The sequence below is a fragment of the Colletotrichum navitas genome (assembly GCF_030913465.1).
Source record: "Colletotrichum navitas strain CBS 125086 chromosome Unknown LY79scaffold_121, whole genome shotgun sequence".
NCBI classification, from domain to species: domain Eukaryota; kingdom Fungi; phylum Ascomycota; class Sordariomycetes; order Glomerellales; family Glomerellaceae; genus Colletotrichum; species Colletotrichum navitas.
This window is the reverse complement of record NW_026850667.1, coordinates 52,597-71,630: the sequence shown is the minus strand read 5'-3', so window position 1 is coordinate 71,630 and position 19,034 is coordinate 52,597. Positions and strand designations below refer to the sequence as shown.

At 54.3% G+C, this 19,034-nt stretch overlaps 6 protein-coding genes across 6 annotated transcripts; 2 read left to right on the top strand and 4 right to left on the bottom strand.

Moving 5' to 3' along the window:
- Positions 1-1,501: 1,501 nt before the first annotated feature.
- LY79DRAFT_594662 (trichothecene 3-O-acetyltransferase) lies at positions 1,502-2,833 on the bottom strand (the record flags this gene model as incomplete). The annotated part of the gene is made up of 1 exon (XM_060561710.1): positions 1,502-2,833. The coding sequence occupies one exon, from the start codon at positions 2,831-2,833 to the stop codon at positions 1,502-1,504; it is 1,332 nt and encodes a 443-aa protein (XP_060408049.1).
- A 1,250-nt stretch (positions 2,834-4,083) lies between these two features.
- LY79DRAFT_527945 (hemerythrin HHE cation binding domain-containing protein) lies at positions 4,084-4,995 on the bottom strand (the record flags this gene model as incomplete). Its single annotated transcript, XM_060555978.1, has 3 exons — positions 4,084-4,314; positions 4,379-4,858; positions 4,912-4,995. The coding sequence occupies 3 exons, from the start codon at positions 4,993-4,995 to the stop codon at positions 4,084-4,086; spliced, it is 795 nt and encodes a 264-aa protein (XP_060408048.1).
- Positions 4,996-6,053: 1,058 nt separating this feature from the next.
- Positions 6,054-7,339, bottom strand: LY79DRAFT_527965 (cellulase; the record flags this gene model as incomplete). The annotated part of the gene is made up of 3 exons (XM_060555980.1): positions 6,054-6,857; positions 6,921-6,985; positions 7,045-7,339. The coding sequence occupies 3 exons, from the start codon at positions 7,337-7,339 to the stop codon at positions 6,054-6,056; spliced, it is 1,164 nt and encodes a 387-aa protein (XP_060408047.1).
- Positions 7,340-8,683: 1,344 nt separating this feature from the next.
- Positions 8,684-10,526, bottom strand: LY79DRAFT_674398 (DNA photolyase; the record flags this gene model as incomplete). Its single annotated transcript, XM_060564294.1, has 2 exons — positions 8,684-9,233; positions 9,301-10,526. 2 exons carry the CDS (start codon positions 10,524-10,526, stop codon positions 8,684-8,686), a joined length of 1,776 nt encoding a protein of 591 aa, XP_060408046.1.
- Positions 10,527-11,324: 798 nt separating this feature from the next.
- Positions 11,325-13,604, top strand: LY79DRAFT_66531 (mid region of cactin-domain-containing protein). Its single transcript, XM_060563039.1, has 3 exons — positions 11,325-12,936; positions 13,375-13,407; positions 13,477-13,604. Exons 1-3 carry the CDS (start codon positions 11,455-11,457, stop codon positions 13,492-13,494), a joined length of 1,533 nt encoding a protein of 510 aa, XP_060408045.1. The 5' UTR covers positions 11,325-11,454; the 3' UTR covers positions 13,495-13,604.
- Positions 13,605-16,686: 3,082 nt separating this feature from the next.
- Positions 16,687-18,556, top strand: LY79DRAFT_594657 (fork head domain-containing protein; the record flags this gene model as incomplete). Its single annotated transcript, XM_060561709.1, has 2 exons — positions 16,687-17,586; positions 17,828-18,556. 2 exons carry the CDS (start codon positions 16,687-16,689, stop codon positions 18,554-18,556), a joined length of 1,629 nt encoding a protein of 542 aa, XP_060408044.1.
- Positions 18,557-19,034: the final 478 nt, after the last annotated feature.

Genomic DNA, 19,034 nt, shown 5'->3' with positions numbered 1-19,034 from the left:
CTGCGATTTTCTTCGAACCAAACAAATAGTACTTTGGTTTTTCAGGGTTTGTTTGGGTTCAACAGTGCGGTGAGGCGCAAGGCCTAAAATCCATGGCAGTCTAGTGTGCCGCTTCGACAACGCAAATAGCTTGGCCTCTAAAGGGTGATTCGTCCACACACACGAAAGGAGTTAAGAATTGAGCCAGAGCCATCGCTCTAGCGCTTCTTTTCAGTTGAAGAATACTGCGCACCAACTCCCTACAAAGCCGATTTATCTTCTAGACTGGCGAACGATGCCTCTGGGCGTCCTGAGCCCTCGAGGGGGCATATATTAAATCCGAGTGAGGTATCTCCTCTCCATTTTCATCTTCAAGAATTTCCTGTTCTTCTTTTCTCGAGTTTATTTAAGAAAAATAAAACCGTAGAAAGGTGCCAATTTCTGGGTGAAAATGCAAATGTCATATAAAGCGATGTTCTATCAATAGGAGGTGCTTAGATAGGAATATAAGTAACGCCGAACCCAATAAGGAGGCGATGAGATCAAAGGCGCTGTCTGCCAGGGGCTGCGTGGTACAGGCTAAACAAATTAATAGAAGGTAGGGGTATAAAAGTAGCTAGATTCATATCCGGCCGTCTTTTCATTTGTCGCGCAAAAACAACGCCGTTAGTTACATCAGCACAACTAACGCCTTATATCACCTCATAACACACACCCCTAGATCACAGGTAGCCTTACTTATGTAGACCTACTCTAGGTAGAGAAGCCCTATAGCCTCCTAAAGGTACACACTCCCCTAGGGCAAATACTACTATAACTCTTTAACCTTCTAATTAAGTATATCTTACTAAAGTCTAGGTAGTTGCTGTCTAACTTATCTAGGTGGAGTATCTATAACCTGTCCTTAGCCTTAACAGGATTTAAACCTACAAGGTCTATAAATCTTAGACACTAGCTTAAGGGCTATACTATTAAGGTATATAGCATAAACTAGGCTTATAACTATTATATAAAAACAGCACTATTAGTTGTAGTAGTACAACTAACGCCTTATATCACTTTGTGACATTATTGTAATTCAAGAAGATAATCTTTCTATGGAACTTATGACTTGGACTTCCGAAAAACATGGCTTGTTGTAAATTCCATGGTTCTCTCAATGGCACTATTCAACCCTTTAGAACCATTTATCGTCCAGCATAGCCTCATGAAACCGTCCGATCGGTTGCCGTTGCTACATGATGAACCTGTCGCCTTAATCTGGCGAAGGGAAAGTTGTGCTTGAGGCCATTCAACCTTTGCTCGACTACTACCTCATTTGTATAAGCGCATTATGGACGGTAGAGTAAACACTAGACTGAGACTCGGGATAAACTATTGAGCGAAAAAGACCCAAGTAGAACAGGAGTGCTAGTTACAACTTTATTGTCACTCCAGAGAGCACCTAATGGTCTCTTGAAACACTCATACCGAGAGTTAATGAGTGCACTTGGGCTCTTTCTCAGAACACAGTTTTCGTTACTCATTCGCCTATGTACTTTGCATACTTCATCCACTCCTCGTCTTCTTCTAGCTTGTTCATATCCTCATCCCTCAAGCAAATCGCCAGTGCGATGCTGCCTTCTCGCGATTTGGGCAACAGGTATGCGAGACTCTCCACCGGCGTGAACCGCGGTCTCCTGACCGACTCGGGCTTTCCCAGACCCAAACCGAAATCCTGCTCGTACAAGTCAAGCTTCGCCCAGGAACTGAGCATGAAGTCCTTGTCTAGACGAAGTTTGCCAGCCAAGGAGAAGCCTCTCTTGTCGGGGGACCGGGCAAGCACCGTCGCGAATGCGCGGATGCTATAACTCAAGGCTTCGGGGTTCACTTCCAGCCGCAGGTCCGATGCCACTCCTCCAAGCGGGCCGTTTACAAGATCTTTGAGAGAAGATAAGTTGCAGGTCATGGTTTGTAGAATGCCAGGGAACGTTTGAGGGACGCCAAGGTAGCCTCGCACGTCCACGGCTCGTGCAAGTTTGATTTCTTCGTCGGGGTATAAACGCGACGCGCGGGCACGCGTGACGGATTGCCAGATAAAGGCAGTGAGTGCGTCATCTGTTGTAATGTAGCCTGACTTGATCATTTCCATAGCCTTAGACTTCAGGGCGGAGAGCGAGCTGACAGGAAAGTCGAATAAGGTCCAACGGCATTTTGCGGGTGCTGATGATGGTTCTTTCGGCGGTTCAACGATCATTCGATCAACTTCGGGGCCTCTCTGGTAGTTGTCCAGCAACGGAACGACGTTATGACGGGGTAGGTTTCCTGCCGCGACTTCATCGTCGGTGAAAGATTCGTTTCGACATGCCTTCGATAGGAGACCGATGATCTGGCCTTGGCCAACACCATCCATTGCTTGATGGTTGCCGAGGAATGTGAGGACGAGTCCGCCTTGTATGAAAGTGGCCTGGACAATGAGGAGAGGTTGAGGTTTACCATCCAGAGCGGGGTCGATGGGCAGTGTCGGGCGCGCAGCGACGATGCTCTCGTCGAGCATGTAGAGGGGGAAATTTGCCTTTTTCATGGCGTCCATCGTCGGCGGCGAGTCGTCATCTCGCAGGTCTTTGATGACAAGGGGTGGCGTCGTCTCGTATGGCTTCATCTTATAGACGCCTGTGCTGTCCTCGCTTGCGCCTTCATTGACGACTTGTCCAGCGATCCAGGGGAATGCCGCGGTGAGCCTCTCGAGGCCAACTGTAAGAGTGCTGATGATTCTCGAGATTGAAGACTCATCTTGTACTGAGAAACATATTGCGATCTGAGTGTAAATGTTGAGGTTTGGCAGTTGGCCGAGAATCTCGAGGGGCTCGTCCATGCCGTGCGTTGTTGAGGGAGTCTTATTATTGCTTGTCGTGGGTGCCACCATGGAAGCTGCTTGACGCCGAATGGTTTTTTGTGTTTGTTTCTGGAGAGTTCTTCACACTCGGCTGGTTGGAATATCAAAAGGGGATCGCCAGACTTAAAGCTGAGGACTGTGACTGCCAGAACATGAGAACATTGCTTTTCAACCTCGAACCGAGGGAATAAGACGTGCCAAGCCTAGTTCATCCCAAGTCATTTACCGAATCGGGCTAGATCAAATCCTCTTCTGAGTCACCCGTCATGACTCCACCTGGCTCACTATGAATCATCCATGACTATGCCAAACACAGATATTCTAAACAGGCATTCAAGAGTATCTGACAGTGTGAGACTGCCAAAGATCGAAGCCGGCCCGTCTTACGTGTACGCGTATGGTGTCGCATCTCAGTGCACTTTAAGGGGATCTGATCCTTCCCACTAATAAGAACCAAATGGACAACCTTCCCTCCGTCTCACTACCTTTTGAGAATGGCACTATAGAAGGCCCGCCGGCCGGCAGTCTAGTCCGCGACATCGTCTGCGCGTTCACACCGTCCGGGTCACCCATAAGGCGGTGTTGAATTCACCGATGCTATGCTGACACACCCAGGGCTCAGCAGGTTTGATTGCTTTCTCCAACACGATGCATCGCATGCCTGGTACCGCTCAGTTTCTGCGTCATGCATCTGCTATATAACCATCATCATGTCTGTGCCTCTTGACAACACTATCTTGCTCGCCATTCACAGCACCCTTCCAGCTCGGTCCACGGCTTAGAGAACACCAGTTCTTCGTCGAAGATAACCATGGCGCAACACAGGAAGATGACCCAAGTAAGTTGCAATTGTGATTCCAAATTTGAATAAATCCGTAACCGATCCCAGCAACTCATTGAAAAGTTAATCGGACGGGCCAGTGGCTCCGTAATGCAGTTCTCGAACTCGTTGGCCGACAAGGTAAACCATCAACAAATCATGCCGTGGACCTACACCTGACAAATACTTCATAATTGGTGGTGCAGATGCTATCCCCTAGCAAGTCGGCCAATACCCTCCCGACGCATTGATTCGTGGGGTATCTCGAGTGAAGTTATGCATCTCAGCGTGCTCGATGTAACATACAGGACGACTGTTAGGTATTTTAGAAAGCAAGCCATAATCCAATGGCAATACTGCAAACCAGCCTCCGAAACCTTCATGGTTCCGTCAATTTTCCATTCCGCATTTAATAGCTGGAAGCTGCCTCGCTAGGGACCGCGTAAAGGGGCTTCAAGTTGCCCATTCGATCGCATGCTGCAAACTTCCACCAGTTCGTGTGGAACCAGTAGGTGATGTGGTGGCAGAGAAGCTTGATGGCCGGTGGTGCCGGGGGCCAGTTTTTCCAGTGGCCACCCTCGAAGGCGATGTCGTGGTTGGAGAAGCAAAAGGGTAGGCCCTTGACCAAGCCCAATGCTTTCTACTCGACACACGCACTCGTCAGTGTGCCATGCGCAACCGCCGCACCAGTGGACGCCACTCACCATGCTCTTCCCGCCTTCTTCTGCGAACTTCTGCTCCAGCGGCGCCATCTTGTCGATGCCGAAATCCTTGAGCCCCAGGATGCTGGGGATCTCGTCTCCAAGGTGTTTGGTCAGCGCCTCTCCGAACCCGTCAATCAACGCGACCAACTTCGGGCCGTCAAACTTCTCCTTCCCGCCGAGGCAAGCGTCAACGTAGGTTTTGAAGGCTCCCAGCCCGTCATGGAACTCTCTGTGCTGCGAGACGTTGCAGTCCATTAGACCCTTCTGGCCCGTCATCTCCTCGACGGCCGGGAAGAAGTCGGCTTCTTCTCCAGAGTGGTGGACGTGCAGCAGACTGTACCAAGCGAGTGTGTACCGCAGGAAGGCTTTGGAATCGGAGGGTGAGACGAAGGGCGCTTGTAGGTATATCGAGTTCAGACCGCGGATCACCATGTTGTGGATGAGCGCCATTTCGGACGCGATGCGGGTAAACATGTCGGGCTGTGTGTTTCAGCCTTTGATCAATCGAATATAAACCCGTCAGGAACACTGACCTTCGGAGCATCTTTCTCATTTCGAGCGGTTTGGTACGCTGGAGTGGATATAAGAGCGTAAGGGTGATCAGCGTAAATTGCCATGGTGAAGCCTATAGATCAGATATGAGGACGATGCTAGTGTGCAAGATGGAGGGGAGCAAGCCCGATTTATTCGTCTCCATCACATAGCTCCCCAAATGAGGGCTTCAGGCTCCGTCCTATTGTAGAGGCCAACACAGGGATAGTTACGTCCAGACATCCCTACGTTTTATTCACGCCCCATATACCTCCTAGTCTCAAAGCCATATCTAGTCCTAGCTCCAGGGCTTGTCATTGCTCGCCGAGCTCTCAGCATAGTCTTCGACGGGAAGGGAAAGGCACGGATTTGGAAGCCCAGGACTAGACATCACCGTGTTCTTCGCTGGTAGGAATAGTAAGAACTGCCGCTTCGGCTATTGGCCGTGAATGTATTCCTACCTTTCAGCGTGGCGCGCTAGCCATCAGGTCAATGGCTTGTGGCTCTGAGGCTGGGTGCTGGAACGACCTAGGCCTTAAACCCTATCAAAGGCTGAACTATGGCCGATACCCCAAGACAGGGGCGCCCTGTAAGGACAATATGCTCAAGAACATTGAATCAGTCCTGTAGTGATGTCTTACTGGCCTCCGATTTCGTAGGACTGTGGCCCATACGTTGGCAACGATCACATCTCCTTCGGCATTCTAGCACAAACAGTCAAACGTCCGAAAACATCTATATACAATCATCTTGGTTCTTCAAATCGCCTCCTAGATGAAAGACATGATAGCCATGTTTTCTCAGCCCTGTCTGTAAGGAAAGGCAGCTCGGTCATTGGCGGCCGGATGAGAACGAGACTCACCGAGATATGCGGGGTTGATGAGCGCGGTACGCCGACATGTTACCGGTGCTTCCAATTGGATGGTCGTTTTGATCAGACTTGCCGACGAAACTGACAAAACTATGGGCCGTCATTTAGTGAAAGAAAAGGAACCGTTCTAGGTCATTGAATGAAAGATATATATATATGTATACGCGAATTGGATATGTACAGATAACAATGCCCATCAGCCAAGCCGATGCTCCCTCGTTTCCCCCCTTTTTACATACTTGTGCTCCCAGATTTGGGCCCCATGCTCAACGCTTAAACGTTATAGCTCTTGAGCAGACTGTTGTAGTATTGGTACCCCGTGCCGGAGGAAGGCTCGAAGCTGTACATGTAATCCGCCCACCAGGGCCCGGCCGCCCACCAGATAGCGCCGGTCCACACGTCCGAGTTGGCTTTGAGGTGGTCGAGCAGGCCCTTGACGGCGGCCTGGCACTGGGAGTTGGCGCCGCCGGCGAACTCGCCGATGATGCCGACCTTACCGTTTTGGCGCAGCCAGTTAGTGGCGGACTGGACCCGCTCGACGCCAATGGTAGAGGACACGCAGTCCGGAGAGGTGCCGGAGCTGTCCGAGTCGAGGTACTGGTGCATCTCGTAGACGATCTTGTTCAAGGGGTCCGTCAGGGCCTTCATGTTGTCGTTGGTAGTCGCCCACGACCACGCGCCGGACCACGCGTTGCCCTCGACAAAGATGTACTGCGTGGCGCCGGCGGCGCGGATGCCGTTGATGGCGGCCTGGTTGAGGTTGAGCACGAGCGTCTGGTCCATTGTGTTGTACTCGTTGTTGGTATCAAAGATGACGTGGTTGTTGTTCTTAAACAGAGTGGCGAAGTTCTTCCACCACGTTTGGAAGCCGTTGGTGTCAGTGATGATGGCGTCGTTGAAGCGGCCGTAGTTGTGTGGGTCCAGGACGGCCCACCCTCCGCTCTGAGTGATGTGGTTGACCACCTGCGTGAAGTTCTGCAGGTAGGCGTTGTTGTAACCGCTGGTCAGGGAGCCCGGCGTCAGGCGCTCCATCTTGAGCTGGACGCGGAACGTGTTGTATCCCTGGCCGCGGAGTGTCTGGGTACACGTCAGAAACACGCTCATCGGTTTCTGGAGGTTCACAGTTCATGGACAACTTACGGAGATGGTCGAAAGGTCGGGGAAAGTGAACTCCTTGCCCCAGGTACCGGGAAGGGTCTTCTCGCCTACGAGGTTGAATATGATTAGAGGCTCAACATCGTCTGAAGTGGATAGAAAGACCTACCAAACTCTGCTCCGGCTTCGTTGACTCCAACCCACTTCCACCCGCCGTTGCTAGTCGGGGGAGGCGTCGAGGTGGGCGACACCATCGATGTCGTCCTCGTCACAAGAGTGGTTCCGGCCGGAGGCGGGCTGGAGCCGGGGATACATTGGCTGTACCATTCGTTCGTGGCAGTGCAGGTGTACCCAGCGACACAGGTCGTCGCTCCGGTCCAGCCTTGACCACCGCACTGAGCCCAGGCACCTGCCTGAGCCGAGGCCGCGCCGATGAGGGCGCCAAGAGAAAGAAGGCACTTCATTGTGATCGATCTCCGAGTTGAAGCGTTTCGATGCCGAGATGCAGAGGCGTAAGAGTGTCCCGGTCCAGCACATGGCCTTAGCTGTCTCTCTTATATAGCTGGCCTCCAACTATCCTCGAAAGCGTTGCATTTTGTCTCTAGCTTCCTCGACTATAGTTCCCTGATCATGGAACCCTCCATTCCGCGGCGCCTTTCTCCTTTCGTCCTTGGGGTCACGAGCGCCGTGAGGTCGCTAGGGCTTGATGACTCGCTGCTGCCGTGGCAGGGATATTACCAACGTGATTATTCTCTCCGTCAATCTATATCGTCGGCTCATCGACCCGCTGGAGGCGGGAATTAGTGCAAGGGGACCGAGTTCATTTCCTCTTCTAGCCCGGCATTTCTGGAGCCGCAGGTACAGTAAAGGCTTGATGAGGAGAAGGTTCTCGGTCGGACCGGCCCACTGGATCCGCGTGAAGCAGTATTGAACCGGGTGATCATTAACGTGTGCGACCAGTAGGGAGGAATGCCATCTTCGGCAGCGGAAAGACGGGGGTCGCGGCGTCGGACATGGCGTCCTTTGGGGTTGCTTTTGGACCGGAGTATCACCCTCCGACGTTGCACCGGGCCGTTGGACGCACATTTGTCGACGCATGACCACGGATCGAACAATTTTCGGTACCAAGCATCCAAATGGCTCTCATGGCTGTTTCCACCATTTGGATTCCGGATGGGAATTAGATTGGGATGGTTGTAGGGGTAATATGGCCCGGGTGCGACATCCGTAAGCTTCCGGGTGAATTCAGTCGTTTCCAAAGCCCTCAAACTGCTTAGATGCTGTTCATAGCCACATCACCGGCTTCGGACGAGTTATAGCACTTGGTCTGGCCCAAATATCTGAAGCTGTATGCTCCAGTTGATTGGCGTGAACTATCTGTAAGTCATCGGGAAGTTCTAGGCTTGACCTCTTGACGATTATGACAACGAATTCAGACCAGCTCGCTTCCATTGAGAACTACGGAAGGGTTGCCACGAACCTAGACTTAAATATGGTGTTGCGGACTGTAAATGGCGACTTACCCTCAAAGAAACCCGTGATCCCACTAGGTCAGATTCCTCTTCCTGATGGTTCTGCCTTGGTCGAATCGGGTCGATCGGATAGAAGAAAAAGGCCAATGTGAGTCTCTTGGAAACGGAAACTGTAGCGTTCTAATTGATCTTGAAGAAGATGAAAACTAGGCCAGCCTATTTGCATGTGCTATTTGCAACGGCACATACGGTATAACCAGGCGATCTTCTGATAACTCCCTGACGCCATTGGAGTGTTCTCGTTTCTCTCCATCCCAGACCTCGAATGCTTGCGTTTTACAAGTCGCCTCTTCCGAGGCCAAACTTGTACGCAGCCAGGGCCCGTTCTCGGCAGCCTTTATGATCGACAATCTGTTGGGGATAGCCCGTCTTCTTCGCCTGCGCACCGGCCCCGCGGCCGTAGGGATCGTGAATGGCCTTGCCAGTGATGCCCTTGAGCTCAGGCACCCACTTCCGAATATACTCGCCATCTGGGTCGAACTTCTCGCTCTGTAATAACGGGTTGAAAATCCGAAAGTAGGGCTGGGGGTCGACGCCGACGCTGGCAGAGAAACCCCAGCCGCCATTGTTTGAGGCAAAGTCGCCATCGATGAGGTTCTCCATGAAGTAACGCTCGCCCATGCGCCAATCAATGAGGAGGTCCTTTGCAAGGAAGCATGCGACGATCATGCGACACCGGTTATGCATCCAGCCCATTGCGTGCATCTGGCGCATGGCGGCGTCCACGATGGGGAAACCTGTCTGGCCCGTGCACCAAGCTCTGAAGTTGTCCATGTCGTATGACCATTCGATGTTTGCGTACTCGGGCTTGTATGGCTTGTTCATACTGGGCAGGACTAGTCAGTGTTCGTGGAATCTCGAAGAAGGAGAGAGCCGGGGGATCCGCTACATACCAGACATATGGCCAATGTACCAAGACGTGCTTGTAGAAATCACGCCAGGCCACCTCGCTTATCCAGACACGAATTCCCTCGATGCCCGCGTCGAGCTTCTTGGTCTTGTTACGGTCGCGGGCATACCGTACGCAGGTCCTCGAACTGATAGTTCCACTGGCAAGGTGCACGGATAGATTCGAGGTTCCGGAATCATGGGGGATGTTGCGTTTGTTGTGGTACTGGCCGACCTTCTCCTCGCAGAACTTCTCTAAACGGCATCGAGCCTCGTGTTCCCCGGCCGGGAATATGGCGCGAAAACGCTTCTTCTGCTCGTCGTCGAGTTTTCTGTCGGCAATCTCGCTCGGGATGTCCGTGTCGAACAGGCTGTTGAATTTGTCCCTTGTGCCGGAAGGGTTCTTTGCAGGCGGATGGCACAGCTCAAGAAGGTCTAGATTGTCGTGTACATGGCGGACCCAGGCTTTGAACCAAGGAGTATAGACGGCGTATTGTTTGCCTGAGCCGCTGGTAAGCTGTCCTGGGGGGACGACGCACGTGTCGTGCAGGACCTCATACGAGAGGCCCCTGTCGGCAAACATGCGGACCATCTTCGCCTCTCGGCGGAGCTCATCAACCTCGTACTCCATATTAGCAAATAGGTGGCTGGCTCCCCACTGATCCATGAGCTCGGCTATCCTGTCAGGTATCCTTTTGCGCTTCTCGACGGTTTCGACGTAGAGTGGGATGTCCAATTTGGCCAGGTCAGCCCTCAGGATATGCAGGGTCCTGAGCATGAAATCGACGCGGATTGGAGCGGTAAGATGAGCCTCGTAGTCCTGAGGGCTGACGATGAACATGGCGATCAACGGGACCCCTGCTTCTTTGGCTTTTTCGCTCGCAAGGGATAGCGATCGGTTGTCGGCGGTGCGCAAATCCATCTTGAACCAGTGTACCACGGCGTCTTTGGGTTTGACGGCCTTGCGCGCTTTGGAGGTGTCTTGGAGGGCAGAGGTGAGCTCCTCGATGGGTCTCGGAAGTTGATCATCGTTGTAGGCGCGTGCGCGGTCGTTGCTCATCTCGTGAGGGTAGTACTTGCGGAGGACAATCCCATGCCTTTCGGCGTCTTTGTAAAAGGGATGCGGCTGGCGCAAAGGGTCCCTGTCATTCTGCTCCGTCTTGGTTCTCTTCCTACCAGAGCTGCTGGGCTCGGCCGCAGGTGCCGATTTGCGCTTCAACTTTGGTGGCATCGTGGAGAGATGACGGAGTCTGGTAGTCGAACGACCGTACCAGCGCGTTTTGCACGAGAGAGAGGTAGAAAGAGGAGCAAGGCAAGAGGTGAGGGCACAAACGGCAGCAAAGGTGGTGGTGGTTGCAGCTAATGTTAGACGCGCGTTGCTGGGCAGCAAGACGCGACACGAGAGCATATGGTAAAAAGGTATGTAAATACCTTAGGTAGGCAGATAGTTAATGGGAAGGGATGGATAAGAAGGGTGGATGTTGTAACTGAAAATGCCACATATCACGGGCTTCCAACTCGGCCCCAAATTGCATGCTCCAAAACCCCATCAAGTAAGCTCGCGCAGACGCGGTGATGGGATCATGCTGGAGAAAAGCTCACGATCGGCCGATGTCTTATACGTCATCATGTTCCTGAAATCGGGAGATCTGGATGTGCATCAGCTTTAGCGTCCCGGAGCCATGGTTTAGTGGAGATATTGGGGGGGGGGGGTTTCCAGGTCCCCCGATCTGAGCTGTAGGGTCTGATCAGATATTGGTTAATTTAATTGGTTCCTTGGGGCCTGACTGCACGTGACGGGGAGAGATCCCCCACTCTCAGCTTCCCCATATGTACCTGTACGTAGTAGAGACTACGTAGGTACTATGGAAACATCTACCTAAGGTACGTACTCAGGTCGGGGGATTTATTAGGTAAGTTTCTCGGTCAAGTGTACTCCGTACAGCAAACGATAATTACCCGACACGTGACCCTATCGATAAGGATGACGTTCGCCCTTAACCCTTGGGCTTCCTCCCCATCCGCAACTGCTGACGATGGGATGCTGCAAAAATAACAAAATAAAAAACCCTGACACTTTCATAACATCACAGCTACCCCTTTTACTGATACATTGAACCGCTGCTGCCGATCCCTCCCCTCCTCTCTACGAAGCAAACATGGACCCGGGCCGCAGAGCGATGCTGTCTGGGCGCAGATCCCCCAGCCGCAGAGATCGCGAAAGAGACAGAGATATCGCGTCGCCGCGTCGTGACCCCAATAACCGCATCACCAAGCCTCCGAACCCTCTTCCATCTTCATCGAGGCCCCGTCAGAAAAACAACTCGAGCTACATGACGCAGGATGAGCAGTCCAGACAGTTTGTCGCCGACGAAGACAAGTTTGTTCTGAAACAGGCCAAGAAGAAGGCCGACATTCGAGTTCGGGAGGGCCGAGCCAAGCCTATTGATCTCCTGGCCTTCAATATGCGCTTTATCGATTCCGATCGAGATGTCTTCGACGACGACGATGCCGACCTGCATGTTGATGTGGCTTCTCCAGAGGAGGTGCTGCAGGGGCTGGACGAACCACAGCTGCGACAGCTGGATTCCGACATCACGTCCTACCACACCCTGGAGCAGAACGAACGCAACCGCGACTACTGGAAAGCCTTGCAAACCATCTGCGCCGACAGGCGGCAGAAACTGAAACCGCAGGGCCCAGACGCCCGGGTCGTCAGCACAGTGTCAGAGGACATCGACCGCATTCTCCGCCCCAAGACGTACGAGCAACTCGAGGCCCTCGAAGCACAGATCAAGGCCAAATTACGCTCCAACGACGATATCGATGTCGACTATTGGGAGCAGCTTCTTGGTAGCCTGCTGGTCTGGAAGGCCAAGGCCAAGCTCAAGAAGATCTGCGATGCAATCAGCGAAAGCAAGGCTGCCATGCTCAAGCTACAAGATCCGGAAAAGGTCAAGGCCCTGGGACAGCAGCAGCAACCCAAGCAGGCCGAGTCTATTTCGGGCCCTGCAGCCACCGTAAGCCTGTCATCTGATCAACAAGGCAGGGCCGACACAAAAGCGGTCTCTGTTCCGAGTGCACCACAGGGTGGCGCGCCGCCACCGGGAACGGCTCGTTTTGCGCAGGTGGGCAACGAAGACTTCTCTCAGGCCACCAAAGCTCTCTACGATCGCGAGGTCGCTCGTGGCATTAGCGAGGACGAGGAGGTATTCACCGCAGAGGAGGCCGTCCCCAGCGGGTCAAAGCCTCATTGGGCAGACAAGTACAGGCCGAGGAAACCAAAATACTTCAACCGTGTCCAGATGGGCTACGAATGGAACAAGTACAACCAGACGCATTACGACCACGACAACCCGCCGCCCAAGGTTGTCCAGGGGTACAAGTTTAACATCTTCTACCCCGAGCTCATTGACAAGACAAAGGCGCCCACCTTCAAAATCATTCGCGAACACGGGAGGAAGAAGGGCGAGTCCTTTGCAGCCGCAGGGGAGGAGGACACGTGCCTCATCCGTTTCATCGCGGGTCCTCCATACGAAGACATTGCATTCCGCATCGTGGATCGCGAGTGGGATTACAGTGCAAAGAGGGACCGCGGTTTCAAGAGTTCCTTTGACAAGGTACGTTCTGTTGTGTTTCCCGTACGCTGTCTATCCTTTCTTGACAAGGCCCCCTTCACCTCCTTTTCTCTAATCTCCCTGGCCAATTCGATATCATGCACATGCACGGCGAGCACAAGGAGTCAACTAGGGGAGGGATAGCTGGAAAAGTGCGCCCGCAAAGTTAGCTGTGCCCCTTGGCAGCATTGCTGGCCTCTCGCTTTCTATGGCCCCCTTTTCACCCTCCCCCCCCAAATCACCTTCTCGAAGGGCCCAGTCCTGAAAGGGTCGGTCTTGCGATACCGAGATAGACGCACTCGGGGGCGAGACCGCCTTTCCAACCACCCGCAAGCTTTACCCACCAGCCAGCACCAACCGCCTACACGCGCGCCTCTTGGAATTGCCTCTTGTTTTCTGTCACATTTCATCCGCCCGTCTACCCTAGCCCATGGCTATTGAGCTAATCTTGTCTCCCTACAGGGCATCCTGCAGCTACACTTTCAGTTCAAGAAGGTAAGGAACAAGTCCCATTATTCCTCTGTTCCGATTAATTACAGCGTACTGACCTGACGCCACCTGCAGATCTACTATCGGAAGTGATTTGCCCCAGGAAATCGGACTGGAGAAAAGGAAACTTGTTCGTGTCACATGCACCATAGATGTGACAAGGGAGTCCTCCGCCAGGGCGGATACATCAGAAGAGTGTTTGGTGTTGGAGGTTCTTGGCCTACTAAGAGGCAGATCAGATCTGTGACTTCCATCTAGATCGCCTCCGCCTCACCTCCATCACTCGGTCGCCGCTCTCACTCTGGCTGGTACCATGTACAGAATTTTCTTCGTCTCCCACGCACACACACACACACATACACACACACACTCATACGTTTCAAAGACACAAGCCGACTACCGCCGCTGGCCGCAAGCTGTCAGGCCACTGGGAAGACAAGAGGGACGCACAAACACACAGGCGACCATAGCTTTCGCCTTGAACTAATCAATATCCTCCTTGTCATCTTGTCGTGTAACCGATGGTATCAGGACCACTGGTTTGGCCAGTCAATCTCTTCACATTGCCATCTCCAGACCTGTCTATCTGTCCCTCCGCCCCCCCCCCCCCCCTCCCCTCAAGACGCCAAGTGCCGCCACTCCGGACGACTGGCATGATGCGGAGCGGAGTTGATTGAAATTGTCCTGACAGGAAGCCAAGCACAATGGCTGCAGCTACTTGCTGATCTGATCTCCACTACCACCGCAGATGAGCCGGCTCACGTTCGCCCTGCCATGCCTCGCCTCTGACCTATGCGTCGACGATCCAAACCCTTCACCGACTGGGTCTGGGCTTTAACCATGGCGATGGCCCGGGATTTCGTCACCAGCAGTACCAGAAGATGTACCGGTAGCAGCAGCTGGTACTGGAGGAGTACTTCGGGTACTTCCCCGTGAGGCACGGTAGCCAAAGCAAGGTAACTCGAAATAACCCCCCTTCAACAAGCGCCACCTTTTCAAATCAGACGTGATTTGGAATTCTACCTCGACGACCGGCTTTCCTTACTTGAATTCCATGGCGGCAACAAGGCGCAGCACGATGGTCATATTCTAGAATGCGAGAGGGGTCGAGATGTTGCCGGGTTTGCGTCCAGTGGAGAGCGATCTTCTGGTCGCCTTGCAACATCATCTGGACGGCCACACTGAGAATTTCTGAGGCAGCGGCCATGGCAAGGGCGGTGAGTGATTGGCTCTCTCGGCAAAACAGATGCATGCGGCCGATGGGCCTTCTGCTGCTCTCCGCGATGGGCTGCTGCTGCCAATGCTGCTTTTCTCCTCATGCCTCGCGCAGCTGAGTATCTCCCAGGCTCGCCTCAGCCCAGCCGTGGCAGCAACAGTTCTAAATTGTCTTGGTCAAGCTGTACATCGTACAATGGGGCCGTCAACCCGAAGTCGGCCTAACTGTGTGAATGTGTGTAACAACATAGGTAGCTCTGGTGAGCCCGCCTGTTGCAGGCCTCAGGCCCTCTTAGAACGTATACCATACTAGCATCGTGCCGTCCGCATACACCTCCCCCCCCCTTTCTGCCTGCGCCCCGGATGAGCGAGTGATTACTGCCCCTTGTAGTTGCCCTGGCCGTCCTTGTGGTTACCGGAGCATGGCTTCGCTACGGCTGTCAGTCGGTGGTCGCACGCAGACGACCTGGATCATGGGTCCTCTTGACGATTACGCTACAAGTGTGGTGGCGTTATTTAGTCCCAACGGCCGAATCAGGCATCTCTCGCGGCAAAGGGTCGATGGAGGGGAGGGCAAGGACATGGTTGGAGACTCTACAGATCAGTCCATTCCGACCCCAGCCCTGCCGCATACCTCGCATTCTCAAGCGGCTGCCTGTCGGTATAGAGAAACTTGACCCAGAGTCCGCTATGTAGGTAGACTGCAGGGGGTGGGTGTTTCTCCAACAGTTCCTCAACCAACGCAATTGAAATGAAGGTCTGCCATCCCAGTTGGTTCTATAATTGCCTACCCCCCCCCCCAGCGGAAGGTATTTGGCGGCCGAGAGCCACAACTAAGCACCCCCGTCCGTTTGCGTTTGCACTTAAGGCCGGAGAAAATTGTCTGCCCCCGATCTGTACACATGCAGCAGAGAGGCTGACGGAGACGTGGATGGGGATACTCGTCCAGCTAACACGGCACACATTGCAAAGAAGATGGTGTATCGGAGTAAAAGTTGGACGGAGCTAGACGGCCAGCGACAGAGAGAGGGGGGGGGTGGAGGGAGGGAGGGAGAGGGAGGAGGAGAAAAGCCAAGCGGGCATACAGATGATGGACATCAGGCAGACCCGTCTACGCTACGCACGCAAGCATATACAAACCACGCAGACACGCACACGCACATACAGAGGGGCACACACACACACACGCACGCACACACACACACACACATACACACATACACACACACACACACACGCACACGTCGATACAACGCACACATGGCGCTGCCGCGGCTACGGGAGACAACACCATACCAGGCCAAGCAACGAGCGAGCAGGAGGATTGCTCTTGTTCCGTGATATCCACACGGCGGTTTAAACCAACGCCCCTCCCACACTCCGGCCCCCCATGCATATTCTCTCCTTCACAATCCACACACCCCTCGCCGCCACTCTCACCCTTGTCCCCTGTCAGTCCTCCCTCCCTCCCCATCCTCAGCTCTATATACGTACCTCTTGGTGTACAGGCCGATGACCGAATTGAGCGGCATACGTCTTTACCTTGCACGACCACGACGTCCTCTTCTCTCTGGCCAACATGGGCCTCAGTAGGGAACACGCCTTGTTAAATCAACAGGGTCGATACCCTTGCTCGAGGCACCTTTCAACAACGATCAGTGCTTCTTCTCTATCAATCCGCCATCACGAACAGCCACAGCATTAATACCCACGCACTTCGCCTTCTTTTGAGAAAATCCTTCCCGAGACGCTCCTTGTTCGATACCATCCTGCTTCATTCACCATCGCCGCCGCCGTCGACATCTCGTTGTCCCAACAGGCCGTCATTTTGACTGAACCTCGACATCTCCTCATCCTCCTCGTTTCATTCCTCCAACGGCAACACCAAGCAGTGTCTGTAATAACTTGAATCATATCTTCCCCATATCTTGAAACTTGGATCCCGCCCAAACTTGTCCTATCTTGTTTCAGGAGCCCTACGTTGACTCTACGCTCCTTTCCGTCCGTCACCAAGACACCTCATTCGTTTCTAGTATCATGACTACGAGCTCTTCGCAGCCGGAGCGCATGATGCCCGGCGATGGTGTGAGTCGGCAGCAACAGTATATTGCCAGCACCACACAAGCACCATCCACCATGGCCGTAGGGACAGACATGGTGGGAGACTACAATACTGTGGCCTCCGCACATCAACAGCACCAGTTCCCGGCCCACGACCATCAACGACAAGGCTACTACCATCTCTCCGCTGTAAGCCAGCCATACCAGTCGCCGAACATGAACCAGACGGCCTGGCCGTCCCCACAGGGCATGTCGAGCGACGACTTTGACAACGTCAACGGCGCCAACGCGAACTACTCATACCGCGGCCAAACCGTGGCCACGGCGTACCATCCATCCACTCTCTCCCCGCGGTCGTGGCCAGCAGCGGCCCAGACGGCTCACCCTGCTTCCACCGCCCAGTTCGACCTCCCCTTTCGCCCCCAGGAACCCGTCTACGACGGCCTTAGCAACCATGTCGCCATGCCGACGGACGACCTTCGCGGGGCGGACCTGCAACTTCACCTGCACTACGACAACGGCGCCTTGCCTCACGGCTTCGAGCCGCGTCATGTGAAGAGCGAGCACATCAAATATGAGTCCTCGCCCTCTATGGACGCTCTCGGGTCCCCTTACCCCGGCTCCCCAGCATCTTTCGGTGGCGAGTTCAGCGCGGAGCCCGACATGATGCCGGATCTGGGCGGCCAGCTGAACCCTCCTCCAAAAAGGGCAGCGCCGCCCAAGGAGAGCACCGGCGGCGAGGAGCCCTACGCCAAGCTCATCCACAGAGCCCTACTAGACGCTCCCCGTCGCTCCATGACCCTGCAGGAGCTGTACAAGTGGTTCCAGGATAACACGGACAAGACCCACAAGCAAGATGGCGGCACCGGATGGCAGAACAGCATCCGCCATAACCTGAGCATGAACGATGTGAGTGGAAATCCCTCCCCCCTCTTTCTGTTGGCTCTCCGCCTTTGACCCATTTCTCATGGGAACATGATCCTGCCCCTGGAAAGCATCCTATGCACATACTACCACATCGCGCCAGCACCCTTGCCGGGGATAAGCATCCCCAACACCCTACGCAGCAAAAGACCGAGCCCCCCCCCCACTCACCCTAATGATCCTCTCATAAGCGAGCAAGCCCAGACTAACCCCCACCCGTGCCCAGGCGTTCAAGAGGAGGGAAAAAACCACGTTAGCCGACGCGGATGCCAGCCAGTCGGGCACGGAGAAGCGTGTGTCGGAATGGTACCTCGTCGATGCCTACATCAAGGATATCAAGCCGACGACGCACTTCCGCGAAAGCAACTCCCGCAAGGGCACGCACACCAGCTCATCCCGCCGCAGCGCAGCCCTCGGCGGAAGCGGCCACAGGCGCAACACCCCCCCTCGTTCGGCCAGCGCGACCCACTACCAGAACCCGGACTACCCCAACCGGTCGATGCCCGGGCGTGCCATCTCTGGCCGGCGGGGAGGGCGCGCGACCACGTCGGCGCGGAACGCCAGGCGCCAGCGCTCGCAGACAGGCTCCGTATCCCCAATCCTGGGGAGCTCCGCCTCCCAGAACCTCCAGCATTACCCGTACCCACCCGCGCAGCTCCAGGGCTGGCAGGCCCGCGCCGGCGACATGCAGAGGCGGAACGGCGGCGTCCCCAAGGGGCACGTCGTCGAGGGCATGAGGCATCATCCCGTCATGGGCCACATGGGCCCCCCAGCTCCCCTTCTCAGCAACGGTGGCGCCCCGGCCGTGACCTTCATGGGCCCGGACGCCCCCAGAGGCCATCCCCAGGCCTACCAGCTCCAGCAGTTTGGCATGGCCGACGTGTCCGGCGTGTACACCTCGTCGCCCCCGGCAGACGATGTGATTTACGGCTGGGGCCCCGACGCCCACATGTAGAAAAAGACGGCTGCAAAGCCCGAGTTTTTGTTTTGTCTTGTTTGCTTAGTTCTAAGACCAGGGCGGCCGTGTTGCTGTACTACCGGGGGTGGGGAGAAAGGCGGGGAGGAGTAGGGGGGGGGAGGGGGGGAGGGGGGATGTGAGGGCCTTTTTCTTCCATCCAACTTCCGACAACCGACCTCTTGGCCGTTTCTGGTCCTGTCAAGTCTTGGTTATCTCTTTCGGCGTTATGGAGTCTTGATCTTTGCTGATATCCACTGGCGGGCGGCTTTTCCCGTCTCTCCGCCTTCTAGAGTGGCTTTTGACGAAGAAAGGGGGGGGGGGGGTCTGTATGAAGTATCTCTGTATCTTGTTCATAATTAAGTCTTCACCATTGTCCTTTCACACGAATCTTCTTTTGCGGCGCAGAGATGTCGAAAGAAAGAGAGAGAGAGAGGGAGAGAGGGAGAGAGAGAGAGAGAGAGAGAGGCATGTCACT